Source organism: Poeciliopsis prolifica, unplaced genomic scaffold (assembly GCF_027474105.1).
Source record: "Poeciliopsis prolifica strain line A6 unplaced genomic scaffold, Auburn_PproV2 SCAFFOLD014, whole genome shotgun sequence".
Classification (NCBI taxonomy): Eukaryota; Metazoa; Chordata; class Actinopteri; order Cyprinodontiformes; family Poeciliidae; genus Poeciliopsis; species Poeciliopsis prolifica.
Genome location: NW_026562389.1, coordinates 3,814,951 through 3,833,391, shown reverse-complemented (window position 1 = coordinate 3,833,391; position 18,441 = coordinate 3,814,951). Strand labels below are relative to the sequence as shown.

The window sequence follows — 18,441 nt, the reverse complement described above, 5'->3', positions numbered from 1 at the left end:
TTGTGTTTTTAAAGTTATTTTGAAACAAAATTTTTTTGATAATGCATTTCTAGAAGAGGTTGTCCGTTTATGTGACCAATACTGTGAGCCGTACGGAAATTAAATATTAAAAAATTGACGCTGCTAGTATCTTCCATTTAATAGATTGTTAAACTTGTGTTTGAATTTTACGCTTTGTGACTGTATCATGAGGACACATCCTCCTTAAAATGCTGAAAAATATCCATGTTCCTTGTTAAATATCTGGCATTTTAGAGGAAAAAGTGCAATGACACAACAGATGTTGTTGGGTAGAGTCGAACGTGGTGTTCTTTTGGATCGAGAATGATTCATTACTATGACCACACAACACAAGTAGAGTCCAGAAAAATAATTCCTGCACAAGAAACAAAGAGCACAAACAGTTTTTCTCTCCAACTTCTGTCCTCAAGATAGATTGTTTTGGTCTTTGCGAATCTGATTGGTGCAAGTGGTGGTGCAGTTGTTGCCTTGCAGTTGTAATTCTGCAAAGTTTTGAAAATTATAAATTACTTTATGTTGGCCTAATAAATAAAATCACAACAAAACAAACTTTTTCTTGTAATGTGACAAAACAGGAGAATGTTTTCTCACATTTATAATGAATAATAAATTACACCCACAACAAAGCTTTTGGTGGGAGTTCACAATTTTCCTTATTTCAACAAAAAAAAAATTCTCTTACAAATAAAAAGCTATTGTTTGTATTGCATTTGCAAATATACAATATAGTTTTTTTCAAATCACAGACATAATATACAGCCAACACTGCTAATTTTTGTTCTGATCCCAGATTAGGTTTCTCACAAATATTGGGTTTCAGACTCTATTATAAACTGAGTGAAAATGAAACATTAAGGACACAAGTACTGGCATTATTTGTTTATCCAGTTTTGCTTGAAGGTGAGAGTTTATTGAGTTTAATGTTGTTAAAATGCAAAAGTACACTTCAAGACTTTTATTATGTGTGATAAAAAAAAGAAAACATGCCAGTGCTTCAGCTTTTGAACAATTTGCTGAATGGATGACAGTTCCATTATCAATGTACTGAGGCCACTTTGATAAAGCAAATTATCAAAGCTCTTCGGCTTCTTATGGTTCTACAACACTGGCTCATTGTTACTATCAGTACAACTGTCTACTTTGCACTTTCAGTCTCTGCATCGTCTGGATTACGTCACAAGTTACAGTAGGAAAAGAATAAAATAATCATGTTTTATAGTGTCTGCCTTAACTGCCCCCACAAGTGGAGACTGTCCATGAGCTGTAAGCAGCAATAACACAAGTAAGATGGAAAGGAAATTTCCACCAAAACATTTAATGTCACACTAAATATTTAAACAAACCTTTATCTCTACTAAACTTTGTTTAGGGATCAGGATTGATATCTATCAAGGTCAGCATGTTGCAGTTATTCTGCAGTGGGGTTTTTCCATGCACAGAAAGAGTAAATAAACAATAGAGATCTGGATCAAAAGTCAAACTCTTGGAATGTTTTCATCTGAATCTCAGATACCTAAATATTTGAGTGTTTTTTTTGGGGTGGCGTTGTTGCCAGTTGCTATGGCAATGAGTCTGCGGTTTGCCTAGCAGAGGTTTTGACTTTCCTTTTGCTGCAAAGCTAAGCTAGAAATTAATAACATCTGAATTTCCAAGTTTTATTGAGCTAACAGAATTGTTCACTTTTTGACTCTTTTCAAAATGTCGTCACGCATGAGAATATACACATTTTTCAGAAAAGACTTTGCCAATTTTAGACAACTTACAATAAAAATAATATATATATTGTTATTAACTTTTTTTTAAAAAATGATGCTTTATGTTTTGAAATAGTGCACAAATACTTAGAAATGTTTTTGTTATATTACATTTAAATTGTGTTAAAATGTGTATCTTATTTGATACTGCAGGTATTTAAGGTGCTTTATCATTGAACATTAATATATTTTATATTTAATCTTAATATTTTTAATATTAATACTTTTATAAAGTAATCAATATCATACAATTCAGTCACAAACCTTTGTTTGCTCAATAATTATAATTAAATGTCATTAAAAAAATTTTTTTTTACAATAGTAGTTATTCCAAAGCAATAATCTTTATGGTGTATCGACTATTTATTTATATATATTTTAGATTTTAAAAAAGAGTAGAGGAAGAAGAGAGAGAAAGAAAATATTTTGAATAGTCATCAATATGATAATGTGTGACAATTCAGGTGACAGGTGCATTAATAAGTAGATGTCATCATGACGAATAGACTTTGGTGGATATTTAACAACTTCTCAAGACATCACACAAAAAGCTAAAACATGGGCAGAAATTCATCTTCCAATTGGACAATAATAATGTATGGATGATAATAATGTACACCACCAAATCAAAAAGAAATTGCTTCAGGACAACAAAGTCAATGTTTTGGACCAAGCATCAGAGAAACCTTAGCTCTCAGAGTAATTTATGAAAAAACTGACTTGATTACATCAGGATAAATGTGCCACAATACCAGAAAAGAAAGTTTCAGAGGCATACCAAAAACTTTTGTCATGCATACAGTTTAAAAGGCAATTTTGTCAAATACTATCAAAGTGTGAATGAGATTCTGAATTTGAAGAACAAAAAAATAAAACATGTCTTTCTCATTTATCCAACAGAAATATTTGTGTATATCCCAACTGACGTAAAAGAAATGTTTAGTCCTTTCTACAGTCAAATGGTGAGAAAAAGAGTCATCTGTCTTCAACTTGTAAGCAAATATCTGGCATCAATTGAATCTGCAAAATATTAAAGCTTGATTTTATACCAGCAGCTCAGCAAATCTTTGCTAATAGTGACTCGTCACCGACCAATGTCGACACTTTACTGTTGTTTTATCGATGTATTAATCTTTTGAAAAGCCGCACGTGGTCAATAAATCAACTGGTTAAACATCAAATTGTGTCGTCAGATGAAGATAAGGGCCCTGTGGATAAGACTGCATTCAGTCTGGCTGGTGGACATGCCTGAGTAATCAAGACTGTCACTTAAGAGTTGCATAACTCCGGCTGTAGTCCACGCCATGGTTGACCTGGTAAAAAGAAAGATCTGGGCAAAATCACTTCTTGGTGATGTTGTGAAACGTTGCAAAAATAACATATATGTTTAACCAAATATTTGATTTTTGGTTGACTTTCTATAAGCTTATAAACAAACGGACAATTAGAGAAAAGGCACAAAGAGATGCTGCACATTAGAGTAATAAAAGAAAAAAAATTTTCTAATAGCACATTGATTTACAGTTCAGGTCAAAAGGTCACATACTCTCATCTGGCTCATATCTAAATGGTTCTTTTCCAGGGCACAATGATTAAAAAAAAGACATTTCCAATGAATTTGAATTATTGTAATATGGTGGAGAGGTTTGACAACTCCAATGAGTAAAGCGTGTTGTTTCCTCTCCAGCAGCAGTGATCAAATGGTGTCAAGTTTTGTTGTCTTTGAGGATTCCTGAAACAGATGACAGGTAGGAGGTGACAAAACAAATCAAGGCTTCTGTGGCTGCAGAAGCAAAAACTCAGGTGTGGGAGGAACGTGGTGATGCTGCTGTTATATAGCAAGCCATAAATGCCACAAATCACATGATGGAGCTCAGTGACGTGTGACAGCATTCAATAACTTAGAACTGGGAAAATTTGGCCATTTATTTGTTAGTCTTACACAGCATTTTAAAGAAGCAGCATTTTGACAGGGTTTATGCCATATTTATGCAAGCCTAAGTCATATATCCTGATTTTTTGTGTGAATTTTTAAACAGATTTGTGGTAAAAGTAGTGATTTGTGGCACTAACTGGTTGCCAAAATTTGCAGGTTCAGAACCTGTTAAAGCCTCTCCCATAGAGAAGCGGTCAGAGCCTCTATATGGGAGAGGCTGGTGACTGGACTAAACCTTAGATATGTTGAAAAGCTCCATCATCCAGGGTAAGAATATTTCAGCAGCTTGAATATAGTTATTCAAAGTGAGATTCAGGTGTCTGATCAGGATGCCTCCTGGTAGCTCCCTCTGGAGGAACTTCATACGTTATAGTGATCCCAAACACACATCAAATATAAAACAAGCTGAGATTAAGCTTCTAGAAAAGCTTTCAAAATCCTGACTGCAATCATAATGAAATGATCAAGGACTGGTGTCATGCAGCCAGTGAATTTAATTGTGCCAAAAAAACAAAAAAAACAACAAAAAAAAATCCATCCAGAAACAAACTAAAAGTTTTAATAACCACAAAAACTGCATTGGGTTGAGGTGCAACCGAACAGTGAAGTGGCAGTAATTCCTTAGTGAACAACAGAACCAAATAAAATGCTATTAAATATAAAGGATGAAGATGTTTTTGGATCATGCAGTGTGAATAAACACTCACTGACAGAACTAGTGCAACCAGATATGACTAACACAATGACACAGCTTCATGGAAAAATGAATCTGTGCACATAGGCACTTCTTGGTAGCATCTTATCTTTGTAATTTTGTTGCTAATACATTCACAGTGTGACAGTCACCTTATATTCTGACCGGTGTGATTTTAACTGTCTGTAGACACTGATGTCTGTTATTCAAATACAGTTATCTAGGCAGTCTCATCATCTCTTTATTGGTCAAGGTAACGGTCGATCAATAATTTCCCTCAAACTAAACTGTGACTTGATGGGGGTGTTCAAAAGTTTGTATGCCAAAGTTAGAGCTCTACATGTTATCTCCTCATAAACTGTGATATTAGAGTTCACAGTTAAAGTCTCGTTAGCATAATCATTTTGATAAGTGTTTTAATATTTAATGGTGGTGCCATCTTTGTTGTTGTGCTCACAGAGCTGCATGTTCTTATTGTTCAGCAGTTTGATACACTACTTAATGTTGAAAAATAAAGATAGGCTGAAGATGTGGGAAAATGAGATACCGTTTATTCTTCTATAGTGATGGAAGTATGCAATAGCCAGCGCTGTGAAAGATTACACACTATAGAAATACAGGAAAAATAAAAATCCTGAGTCTTTAGATAAACATTTTATCATCTAATAATACAAAATAATAGTGTTTCCACATTGCTCTATTGGCAGGAACACATTTAAAAGCTTGCCGATTTAAAAACTCTTTCAGAGTACAGGATACTCTGCAAATAAATTACAAGCATCACATGTTTAAAAACAACAAAACTCTAAAGCTTTACATTTCTTACTCCCAACGCAAACAGAACAAACTTTTTGCAGGTGAACTGTACAGGTCACAATCCTCAACTTTCTACAGATTTAAGACAATTTTGAGTGGCATGAATCAGCAGCGAGTACAGCTATAAAAGAATGATAGAGAACGAAGCTGTTCATTACAAGGCAGATGCTTTTTTTGCCCCTTTGTGGAAACAAGAGAATTTCTAAAAACAGCAATATTTCCTCTCTTTGAAAATATTGAAGAGCAAACGTTTGACTACGAGTGAACTTTCACAAAAGCGTGGTTACACAGGTAGTGGACAGACAGGAATGTTGTTATTGTAGGAAAAAGGCTCTCTTCAGGCCAAGCAAACAAAAGACAGATTCAATCCACGTCCAAGCCTATTCATGCATTCGTCCTGTGCTCATCAGAATTTGCCAAGTTCACACTGGGCAGCAATAAAGCATTTCCAATTAGCGGATTGTCCATTTTGAACCGGTCCACTCCTGATTTTCAAATGGGAAGCATGGCCATTTGTGGGTCCACCTTTTTCTGGTTTTCTGGAATTCATTTCATGCAGTTGTCATTCTAAATGAAAATGTCTTCATCTGCTGGAGGCCCTTTACGTGACATCTAGTTGTTCTCTTGTGAAATTGTGGTCTAAGAAAGAGAAAAAAAGAGGTGAATGCATTCATTGAAAAAAATGCAAGTCCTGTAAAAAGTGTCATTTACCCTTACAGGTCACTTACTGTACATGTCTCTGAGCAAACACATTTTAATTAAAATTAATCCGACTAAATAAAAAAGATGTTTTCAAATGACTTGATTTATTAAGGGAACAACCAGTCCCTGTGTAAAAAAAAAATGTTAGTGCTCCAGGGTTGTTTATGATGAACAGCCCTGAATCATTTAGTTCTGGGGAAGAAAATAATATAATTTTATTAGCTTTGTCTCTGACGAAGTGGGTATCCACATAAGATTTTTATGATCTTATCAATCTACATTAAAAAAATTCCCTTCTCACCCACCGCGGGTGGTTCTTATCCTCTGAGCTCGGGTCCTCTACCAGAGGCCTGGGAGCTTGAGGGTTCTGCGCAGTATCTTGGCTGTGCCAAGGACTGCACATTTCTGGACTGAGATGTCTGATGTTGTTCCTGGGATCTGTTGTAGCCACTGCTCCAGTTTGGGGGTTACTGCCCCGAGGGCCCCGATGACCACAGGCACCACTGTGGTCATCACCTTCCAGGCCCTCTCCAGTTCCTCCCTGAGGCCCTGGTATTTCTCCAGTTTCTCGTGCTCCTTTTTCCTGATGTTGCAATCACTTGGTATTGCTACATCTACCACAACGGCTTTCCTCTGATGTTTATCCACTACGACAATGTCTGGTTGGTTCGCCATTATCATTTTGTCTGTCTGGATCTGGAAGTCCCACAGGATCTTAGCTCTGGCGTTCTCCACCACCTTTGGGGTGTTTCCCACTTTGATCTTGGGGTTTCCAGTCCATATTCTGCACAGATGTTTCTGTACACTATGCCTGCCACTTGGTTATGTCGTTCCATGTACGCTTTCCCTGCAAGTATCTTGCACCCTGCTGTGATGTGCTGGACTGTCTCAGGGGCCTCCTTGCACAACCTACACCTTGGGTCTTGTCTGGTGTGGTAGATCTGGGCCTCTATTGCTATGGTGTTTAGGGCCTGTTCCTGGGCTGCCAGGATGAGGGCCTCTGTGCTGTCCTTGAGTCCAGCTTTTTCCAGCCATTGGTAGGATTTACTGATATCAGCCACTTGGGTTATTTGCTGGTGGTACATCCCATGTAGGGGTTTGTCCTCCCATGATGGTATCTCTGGCACCTCAACCTCCGTTCCCTGTTGTCTGAGACATTCACTGAGCACATTGTCTGTTGAGGCTTTGTCTCTGATGTATTTATGGATCTTAGTTGTTTCGTCCTGGACAGTGGTTCTCACACTCACTAGTCCTCTGCCTCCTTCCTTGCGGCTCGTGTACAGTCTCAGGGTGCTGGATTTGGGATGGAACCCTCCATGCATTGTTAGTAGCTTTCTGGTCTTAATATCTGTGGCTTTTATCTCCTCCTTTGGCCAGCTAATTATTCCAGCAGGGTATCTGATTACTGGCAAGGCATAGCTGTTTATCGCACGGATTTTGTTCTTGCCATTGAGCTGGCTTCTCAGGACTTGCCTTATTCGTTGGAGGTATTTAGCTGTGGCTCCTTTCCTTGTGACCTCATCGAGGTTGCCATTTGCTTGTGGTATACCTAGGTACTTGTAACTGTCCTCTATGTCTGCTATTGTTCCTTCTGGGAGTGAGACCCCTTCTGTGTGGATGACCTTCCCCCTCTTTGTGACCAGCCGACCACATTTCTCTAGTCCGAATGACATCCCAATGTCAGTGCTGTAGATCCTGGTGGTGTGGATCAGTGAGTCGATGTCTCGCTCACACTTGGCGTACAGCTTGATGTCATCCATGTAGAGTAGGTGACTGATATTGGCCCATTTTTGAGTCTGTATCCGTAGCCAGTCTTGTTGATAACTTGGCTGAGGGGGTTCAGGCCTATGCAGAACAGTAGCGGGGACAGAGCATCTCCTTGGTATATGCCACATTTGATGGACACTTGTGCAAGTGGTTTGCAGTTGGCTTCAAGGGTGGTTTTCCACAGCCTCATCGAGTTTGCAATGAAGGCTCTCAGAGTCCTGTTGATGTTATACATCTCTAAGCATTCAATGATCCAAGTATGCGGCATTGAGTCATAGGCTTTCTTGTAATCGATCCAAGCCATGCACAGGTTGGTGTGTCGGGTTTTGCAGTCTCGGGCAACTGTGCGGTCTACGAGGAGTTGGTGTTTGGCTCCTCTGGTATTTACACCGATACCCTTCTGTGCCGTGCTCATGTGTTTATCCATGTGTTTGCTTATCTTGGCCGCTATGATGCCTGACATGAGCTTCCAGGTTGTGGAGAGGCAGGTTATTGGTCGGTAGTTGGGTGGGACTGGACCCTTTGATGGATCCTTCTGGATTAGGATTGTCCGCCCTTCAGTTAACCATTCAGGGTGAGTCCCACTTTGTAGCAGCTGGTTCATTTGGGCTGCCATTCGCTCATGGAGAGCAGTGAGTTTCTTTAGCCAGTAGGCATGGATCATGTCAGGCCCTGGTGCTGTCCAGTTTTTCATACCTGAGACTCTTTCTTGGACATCTGTCACAGTGATGGTTACCGGGGCTTGCTCAGGGAGGTTGCTGTGGTCCTCTCGTAGAGAGATCAGCCACTGTGCATTGCTGTTGTGGGACGCCTCCCTTTCCCATATGCCTTTCCAGTATTGTTCCGTCTCCAGCCTTGGTGGGTTTGCTCTGTTGTTATTGTTACCCTGCCATTGAGAGTACACCTTAGCTGGTTGAGTGGAGAAGAGCCGGTTAATCCTTCTGGATTCATTCTCCCTTGTGTATCTCTTTAGGCGGCTGGCCAAGGCTTGGAGCCTCTGTTTGGCAGTCTCGAGTGCTTCAGGTATGGGCATCTGCCTGTACTCTCTGGGTACTGGTCTTTTCATTGCACCCTTGTGGAGCTCTGACAGTTGGCTCACTTCCCTCCTTGTTACCTTGATTTTAGCCTCTAACCGTCTTTTCCATGGTGGGTATTGGGTCTCATGGTTGCTCTTATAGCCAAGTATCTCAAGGATCACTGATGCTGAGTTGTAGATCAGCTCATTGGTTTCTGTTATGGTGTTGGTAGGGATCGTTCTCAATGCTGCATTCACATTCTCAATGAGACTTTCAGATGGTACTTCACTCAGCCGTTGTAATTGGCGCCGGGGAGGCCTGGTTGTCATTCGGGTCATGATTCTCTCTCTCAGGTCAGCAGCTGTCTCGTTCAGCTCTGTTTCGCTCACTGGGGCCGTGTATCCCCTCACTGGGTGGGGACTTGTAGTTAAGTCCCCACAGTCCTGACATCCGGGTTCCTCCCTTTTGCCGTAGCATTTGTGTTGTATCTCGTCAATCTCAAGTTGTGATAGCAGTTGCCGTTTGCGGATGTTGGAACACTGAGCTACTAGTTGTTTAGCGCTTAGTGTTGACTGGGGATGTCGAAGTAACCATTCCTTCCCCAGTCTTTGCATGTAACCTCTCTCACTAGGGTTACTTGAGTAGTAGCATTCCAACAGATCCACATTTTCATCTCTCGCCCATTTCCGTCTTGTTCCAGTAGCCCATTTGTCATCAAGGTGCTCTGGTTCCCCAACACCTGACGCAGACCTTGTTTGGCCGGGCGACGTCTGAGCCGGCATGTTACGCAACTTAGTATCTCTCATGGTATGAGGTAGGCGGTAGCTTGAAGGGTCTTGCCTAAGGACCCAGACTGGATTCGAACCCTGCCCTCTCGGGTGATATACTGATGCCTTATGTATTGAGCTATCCAGTCAGCTGACATTATATATATATAGCTGTACTCCCTACCAACACCATAACAGAAACCAATGAGCTGATCTACAAGAGCAACCATGAGACCCAATACCCACCATGGAAAAGACGGTTAGAGGCTAAAATCAAGGTAACAAGGAGGGAAGTGAGCCAACTGTCAGAGCTCCACAAGGGTACAATGAAAAAAAGACCAGTACCCAGAAAGTACAGGCAGATGCCCATACTTGAAGCACTTGAAACTGCCAAACAGAGGCTTCAAGCCTTGGCCAGATACACAAGGGAGAATGAATCCAGAAGGATTAACCGGCTCTTCTCCACTCAACCAGCTAAGGTGTACTCTCAATGGCAGGGTAATAACAACAGAGCAGACCCACCAAGGCTGGAGACTGAACAATACTGGAAAGGCATATGGGAAAGGGAGGCGTCTCACAGTGGCTGATCTCTCTACGAGAGGACCACAGCAACCTCCCTGAGCAAGCCCCGGTAACCATCACTGTGACAGATGTTCAAGAAAGAGTCTCAGGTATGAAAAACTGGACAGCACCAGGGCCTGACATTATCCATGCCTACTGGCTAAAGAAACTCACTGCTCTACATGAGCGACTGGCAGCCCAAATGAACCAACTGCTACAAAGTGGGACTCACCCTGAATGTTTAACTGAAGGGCGGACAATCCTAATCCAGAAGGATCCATCAAAGGGTCCAGTCCCACCCAACTACCGACCAATGACCTGCCTCTCCACAACCTGGAAGCTCATGTCAGGCATCATAGCGGCCAAGATAAGCAAACACATGGATAAACACATGAGCACGGCACAGAAGGGTATCGGTGTAAATACCAGAGGAGCCAAACACCAACTCCTCATAGACCGCACAGTTGCCAGAGACTGCAAAACCCGACACACCAACCTGTGCATGGCTTGGATTGATTACAAGAAAGCCTATGATTCAATGCCGCATACTTGGATCATTGAATGCCTAGAGATGTATAACATCAACAGGATTCTGAGAGCCTTCAATGCAAACTCAATGAAGCTGTGGAAAACCATCCTTGAAGCCAACTGCAAACCACTTGCACAAGTGTCCATCAAATGTGGCATATACCAAGGAGATGCTCTGTCCCCGCTACTGTTCTGCATAGGCCTGAACCCCCTCAGCCAAATTATCAACAAGACTGGCTACGGATACCGACTCAAAAATGGGGCCAACATCAGTCACCTCCTCTACATGGATGACATCAAGCTGTATGCCAAGAGTGAGCGAGACATCGACTCACTGATCCACACCACCAGGATCTACAGCACTGACATTGGGATGTCATTCGGACTAGAGAAGTGTGGTCGGCTGATCACAAAGAGGGGGAAGGTGATCCACACAGAAGGAGTCTCACTCCCACAAGGAACAATAGCAGACATAGAGGACAGTTACAAGTACCTAGGTATACCACAAGCAAATGGCAACCTCGATGAGGTCACAAGGAAAGGAGCCACAGCTAAATACCTCCAACGAATAAGGCAAGTCCTGAGAAGCCAGCTCAATGGCAAGAACAAAATCCGTGCGATAAACAGCTATGCCCTGCCAGTAATCAGATACCCTGCTGGAATAATCAGCTGGCCAAAGGAGGAGATAAAAGCCACAGATATTAAGACTAGAAAGCTACTAACCATGCATGGAGGGTTCCATCCCAAATCCAGCACCCTGAGACTGTACACGAGCCGCAAGGACGGAGGCAGAGGACTAGTGAGTGTGAGAACCACTGTCCAGGACGAAACAACTAAGATCCATAAATACATCAGGGACAAAGCCTCAACAGACAATGTGCTCAGTGAATGTCTCAGACAACAGGGAACGGAGGTTGAGGTGCCAGAGATACCATCATGGGAGGACAAGCCCCTACATGGGATGTACCACCAGCAAATAACCCAAGTGGCTGATATCAGCAAATCCTACCAATGGCTGGAAAAAGCTGGACTCAAGGACAGCACAGAGGCCCTCATCCTGGCCGCCCAGGAACAGGCCCTAAACACCAGAGCAATAGAGGCCCAGATCTACCACACCAGACAAGACCCAAGGTGTAGGTTGTGCAAGGAGGCCCCTGAGACAGTACAGCACATCACAGCAGGGTGCAAGATACTGGCAGGGAAAGCGTACATGGAGCGACATAACCAAGTGGCAGGCATAGTGTACAGAAACATCTGTGCAGAATATGGACTGGAAACCCCGAGATCAAAGTGGGAAACACCCCAAAGGTGGTGGAGAACGCCAGAGCTGAGATCCTGTGGGACTTCCAGATCCAGACAGACAAAATGGTAATGGCGAACCAACCAGACATTGTCGTAGTGGATAAAAATCAGAGGAAAGCCGTTGTGGTAGATGTAGCAATACCAAGTGATTGCAACATCAGGAAAAAGGAGCACGAGAAACTGGAGAAATACCAGGGCCTCAGGGAGGAACTGGAGAGGGCCTGGAAGGTGAAGACCACAGTGGTTCCTGTGGTCATCGGGGCCCTCGGGGCAGTAACCCCCAAACTGGAGCAGTGGCTACAACAGATCCCAGGAACAACATCAGACATCTCAGTCCAGAAATGTGCAGTCCTTGGCACAGCCAAGATACTGCAGGACCCTCAAGCTCCCAGGCCTCTGGTAGAGGACCCGAGCTCAGAGGATAAGAACCACCCGCGGTGGGTGAGAAGGGAATTTTTATTTATATATATATATATATATATTTTTTTTTTTTTTCTTCTTTTTTTTTTTACATATCTTAGTAATCCATTTTATTTAGGTAAATTAAATGATGTTTGGTTATTTTAAGGAGTCTCTTTGCTAAAGTGGAATCTTGAACATTAGGAAAAAGATAGTTTTAACAAATATTCCTAAATAGTTGTTAAAACTTGTCACTATCTTGTGAAAGCATAGTGTGAAGCAGATAATCTGAAAAATAAACAAATAAATCAAGCTCCTCTGCTTTCTCCTAGTTCTATCTGCAGAAATGCACAACTCCATCAGAAACAACCAATGAGAGCAAAGAGGAGGGTCTTAGTGCTGTCAATCAAGCTGCTCCTCTGCCTTGCTTCTTCCTAACAGCAAAACTCAGACTAGTAGCCACTGTTGACAATGGATAAAGAGTTTTTCTGTAATGATAAGTAGTTTCTCTGCCATTAACACATAAAGTAACTATTTCCAGAAACTGTCATCTAATCTTGATTTTTCTTTAGTTAGGGGGATGATGTGTTGGGTTTTTTGGGATCTTTTCTTGCCAGTTTGTTAATTCTTTGAGTATCTTAATTCCAGATTAAGTCTGACATTAATCTGGCTTGGTAGTTGGTAGAGAAACTGAACTAAACTTTTCAAAAAATGTGTTTCATAACAATTAGTGATTTAACAAGAGGAGCAATTACAGTTTTAAATAAATAAAACATAATTTGAAAATAGTTTTTTGCATTTATTTGTCTATCTCTGTCTAATATAAGAATTGTTTGGTGATCTGAAACATTTCATTGTTAATTTCATTAGCAAAAACAGAAGAGATCTGTGTGGGGGTGAATTCTTTTTGAGCATACTGTCCAAATCATAAAAAAACAAAACAAAAAAAGAAAACTCAGACGTCAACTGCTGCTCAGAGCGTTGGGTGTATGTTGGGTTAAGTTCATTGTGTGCTCATGCTCATTTACTTATCTTATCTGTCCTGTTTTGTGTTGCAATCTATTGAAACAACTTGAAAGTTTTATGGTTAAGGTATGCTTATACAACGTCCAGATTACAGATAAGGCCGATGTCAAAGGCAGCATGGCCAAAAACAAGCAGACAACATTCTAAAATTTTATATTTTCATGATTTGACTGTATAATCCAACTCCCAAATTAGAAATAAACACGCCTTGAAGTTAAAGTTACATTCATTTTAGCTCAAAGCTCAAATAAGATGAAATGGAAATGCTTTATGTAAGGTATGTACAGCAAAAGTAAGTGGAAATGTGTCAGACATTTGGTCAGATTAATTAAAGGGAATGCTGTCTGAAGTTCTTTTGGGCTGCATCTAATAAGTGTAGCAAGAAACCATAAAAACCTCCCATTTCCCTCTCTAGGGACATCGTTTATGGGGGAAGGAAAGTCTGGGTTCAGCTAACAGTCTGCACTTTTTTTTTTATAACATCCTCTCTGTCTATCGGGCAAAAACGTATCACCAAATGATCAAGTTTGTTTTTTCTTAAAATTATCATGTCACATCAGTCCTTGTTTCAGTTGATGAAAAAAAATCAATGTTTTAATAATTCACTGCTAAAAGCGTCACTTTTTTTTAAATACATATAGTCTGAAAAAATATGGCAAATTTGAAAAAAAAAGAAAGCCTTCTTTTTCAGTTGTTTTACCTAATACTCGATAGACATTTTCATTCATGTAATTACATTTGGATATATATTTTACATTCATTAATTATTTTTAAAACATGCAAAAATCCATTTAGAAACAGGTCCTTGAGGTATGTGCCAAATTAAGAAAGAGGAAGTCTCAAACATACTTTTATGAGAAATTAACATCCAACTTTGTAGATGTTTAATTAATTTTATAGATGCATCAATACATTTACTTGAAATCAGATTCAGACAAGCTACTCACATATGGAGTCCTTTCTCCATACTTGCTCCAAAAGGTCATTTTGACGGTGTTCTTGTGGCCCGTTCGCTGGTCAAAGGTCTGACAGGTCTCGAACGGAGGACTGTACAGGTGCAAACTCGCGGCGCACTCTGTGTGGCTGACGTTTTCCACACGATGCAGACCAATGGAATCTGAAACACAGACACTTTTAGAGATGGCGACTCTGGAAAGGTGCGAGTCTGACACCAAACATCACACTCAGGCTCCATTTGCTGCACATGGTGGACTTGGAGCGGAGAACTAAATGGCGTTCATTGTGCATATACAACTAACTGGGAAGTAGTGATGGACCTATTTAACATCTCATTTTCCAGTGTGCATGTGTTGAAGTTCAAATATCATGTGGTAATGTTTGCTTTATTGAGATGTATCTCTTACACAAGAGTCAAAGTAGGACATGATTGGTCAATAGGACATACCTATGCTGTAGGTCAACGCAAAAACAATAGAATATTGAAAGGTGAAAGGCTGCAGTATGAACCCAAAAAATAAAAAAATAAAAGAACCAGTTTTCTTTCTTACCGTTGATGTAAGCGACCTTATTCTCCTGGAGGATCCTCTGAGATTTCTGCACCATGTCTCCATGTGATTTGTGGTCCGGCCAGTCGAACAGCGTTTCCTTCAGCTGTCCCTGCAGCAGCTTCAGGAAGCAGTGAGAGTCTGTGTGGTCGTGGATACTACTGCAAAGTGTCAAAGAACACACAAGCCTTCGGCATCAGGATGTGCAAGAGATACGTCAAGTTTTCTGCCTATAGAATACCTACAGAGATTCAATCTGAAAATAAATGTGTGATCTTCAGTGTTTGTGATAAGACCTCACCACAACCTCTTGTGCAAAATTATATATACATTATATAATGTTTGAATTTGTTCACAAGGCAACAAATGTAACTAATGAAACACTGAAACATCTGACCTGCAGTATTTAAACCAAGAAGAATCATGCCATGATGATGAATTAAAACTGGTGGAAATGTGCCGAATAAAAGATAAAAAATCTTTTGTGATTCATGAAAACTCACCTGCCATGTCCTTCACCCCAGCAAAGAATCATGAGATTGAACTTCCCATTACCCTCATCAACCAAGTTCCTCGTGTACCTGCAGAAAACAACAGACTCACTGAATTAGAAGAGAAAAAATGGCTTTAACATCAACTTTGGTGTTAGCTTGACAAAAAAAAAAAAAAACTGTTTCAAGAGACTCACTGTTTGAACATAAGATTTTGATTACATAAACTAGTTTCAAAAAATATATATATATTGTACAGTGACAAGTGTTTTTATTATTAATTTTCACATATAATATTTAATTACTTTGGAATTAAATATTAGCATTTAAGAATTTAACAATTTGCATGGCATTATACAGAGGTCATTTTGGAGAATACATTATTTTGCTTAAAGAAAACAATAAAAATGTCTCAAGATCTGAATGCCATCCTAATTATGAAAAATAATTTAATGTCTAACATACCACAAAAAATAATAATGGGACTAAAACCATAAATTGTTATTTTTTAAATGATAATTTCCGGTAGACGGATACAAATGCTTAAAATATAAATTTTATCATCAAAACCTAAAACTTAATTGCCCTTTGAAGGTATTGCTTTGATTTGTCTCATAAAAATACCATGTTTAAACCCCCAGCTTTAAACAGCCAGTGTGCGTCGTTTGCGTGTTTTTCCAGTGGAAACATCGTGTTATTCTATTTTTGCGCACCTCCATCTTGCGTGTCACGGCAACAGTGAGCGGGTGTGTACCTGTCCTGTGTGTTGATTGGATCCCCCCCACCACCCGCCTTTCATCGAGCCCAAACGAACCCAAACTTTCTGCAGGACAAACTTCAGTTTTTCTCTCTGAAAGAACAGCGCTCTTTATTTTAGAGGACTACATTTATTGTATCAAGGACTGAGCTCCTAATACTCTTGAAAACTGCTCGTGTGTGTTTTGGAAATAAACCTAAATCCGAATAAATTATGCAAATAGGTTCTTTTTTTATTTAAATAAGGTGTGCTGGAAGCTGTCGCACTAGATGGAGACAACAAGTAGCTCCTTTCAGTCAAAGTTTTCTTCATTTGAAGAGAGCAAACTTTAACAACAGCGTTTACTTGGCCTATTTTAAAAACACATTTCCTTTTTTCTACATAAAAAATAAAAGCCGACTTAAATATACTTCCGACATCTAGAAAACAAAGCGTAAAAATGCAACCGCTATCTGCAAATGAATCCCTGTGCAAATGCAGATTTTTTTTCTTGTATTACCTGTATTGGTCAAACTTTGCATACTTCATCCATTCGTGAGGCTTGCTCTCGTATGATTCCATGATATTTTGAACCTCCTCCACATTGACGGTTTCTCTCTCGAAGACCTTGTGCAGAATTGCGATCAGCTCGTCCAAAGTTTCGGGCTTCACCACCTCGGTCTGCTCCATGTCTGCGCTGCACAGGAGGATTGAAATATGTATATATTTTTTTCACCTGCTTGTTTCACGTCGGATGAAAACTTCTGATTTATCTGCTCCTGCTGGAAGTTTTATAGGCTGGCGCAGCAATTTGGGAACGCGCTGGTGATGGACTGTACCACTATGGAAGAGAAGGTGAACGCCCATAGCTTACTAAATGAAATTCTCCATTAGTGCATTTCAGATTATTTTTGAAAGTAACCGAGCGCACCTTTTTGTAGGAATTTCTTATTGTAAAAATAAGCTCTGATTTTTTAAAAAACAGCATAATACTTTTTTCTTACATTGCCAGCTTGCACTAATCCATGAGTCCAATTCCACCACGTTGTCACAAACACACCCTCCACCCCTCTTTTATCTCTCTTTCTCTCTCTTGCTCTCACCCAGGCATTCCTCCAACAATAGGCTATGCACCCTGTGTTTGTGTACCCTCTCATCACACAATCAACAAACTCACTGTCCAAGGTGGTTTTAGAGAACAAGCTCACAAACAAGAGGGGGAGGAGGAGATAAACGTGGGAGAAAAAAAAAAGGCTGAGAAGTAACAAAATAGGTGTTGCATGACATTCTCTACAGAATGAGGCCTGAGGTTTTTTCACCTTGCAGCCACAAGCTTGAATTTATGTTAATGTGATTTTCTGTGAAACATAGTAGTTGTGACATGATGCTGTGGGGATTCTTTTTCTGCATCAGGGACAGCTCAGCTGGCCCAACATACCAGCTAATAGCCTACTGAAGAAAAACCCATTGGAGTTTGAACCAAAATGACCCTAAAATGTCCCAAATAGAGGGATTTTGAAAATGTTTAAATCTGACATCATGTTCTTTTGTTAGAATGGCACGGTCAAAGTCAAAACTGCTTGTAGTGCGATAAAATGTTAAAAAATATCTCAATGGGTGTAGGATATGCTGGAAATTGCTAATTATTTTCTCATGAGGAGAAACAAAATCAAATAATTCAAAAAGCCTCAGTGACTCATTTGGATGCGTTTGGTTATGGGTTGACTTCTCACACATTCCACAAAAAGCATCAAGTCACAGACATTTTCTGCATCCAGGTTCTTCTGCAGCTCAACTGTCTCTTTCGTGTTTTAACTTGTCCAGCTGTGTTCACATTGTCCTGCAAGTAGTTTTTTTCCATCATGTTTGCCATGCTTTCGGAGCTGCCTGAGCTTATGTAACTTCATCATAAAATTTGTTTTACAGGTCGAATCATCTCTTTCCTTCTCCTGCCAAAAAAAAAAAAAAAAGAATAAAAAGAAGTGGATAGTTATGGTTGTTGTGTGGTGAAGACAAAATGTAAACTATTTGCTTTCTGCTTGTTGCTGTGCACTCGTTCCCAGGAAATGCAGAATATCACATCAATAATAATTTGAAAGCAATTCTAAGTTTTTCCCCCCTAAAACCTATTCAAACAGTTCACTCAAATATTTTTTATTTTTAAATAATTCTTGAAAGGCAGTGGGTGGAATCAAGTGAGCTATGATGCTGCAGCAGGAAAACACACCGATTAATTTCACTCATTTGACATGTGGCACTGTGTGAGAGGAAAAATCCCCCCTGGCAGACCATGAAGTCAGGCCACCATGTTTACAGGCAGCATGAAAAGTGGAGAACCTTCTTGAATGGGGGCTTGAGCCAAGTTTCAGGAACAGCTGCCACATCATCAGTCCCAGATGTTGTGCAGCTCCCCCCACTGG

General features: G+C 40.2%; 1 protein-coding gene across 1 annotated transcript; it reads right to left on the bottom strand.

The window, feature by feature from the left end:
* Positions 1-4,934: 4,934 nt before the first annotated feature.
* cdo1 (cysteine dioxygenase, type I) lies at positions 4,935-16,807 on the bottom strand. Its single transcript, XM_055039312.1, has 5 exons — positions 16,542-16,807; positions 15,298-15,375; positions 14,798-14,955; positions 14,237-14,406; positions 4,935-5,860 (listed from the first exon to the last, which is right to left on the bottom strand). Exons 1-5 carry the CDS (start codon positions 16,709-16,711, stop codon positions 5,834-5,836), a joined length of 603 nt encoding a protein of 200 aa, XP_054895287.1. The 5' UTR covers positions 16,712-16,807; the 3' UTR covers positions 4,935-5,833.
* Positions 16,808-18,441: the final 1,634 nt, after the last annotated feature.

What these genes read in the sequence shown, in the direction of transcription:
- cdo1 (XM_055039312.1), bottom strand. Translation starts at nt 16,711, where the DNA reads ATGGAGCAGACCGAGGTGGTGAAGCCCGAAACTTTGGACGAGCTGATC. An exon ending in TAAGGTCGCTTACATCAACG is followed by an intron (nt 14,407 to 14,797) that starts GTAAGAAAGAAA and finishes TCTGTGTTTCAG; the next exon opens with ATTCCATTGGTCTGCATCGT. An exon ending in ATGGAGAAAGGACTCCATAT is followed by an intron (nt 5,861 to 14,236) that starts GTGAGTAGCTTG and finishes TCTCTTTCTTAG; the next exon opens with ACCACAATTTCACAAGAGAA.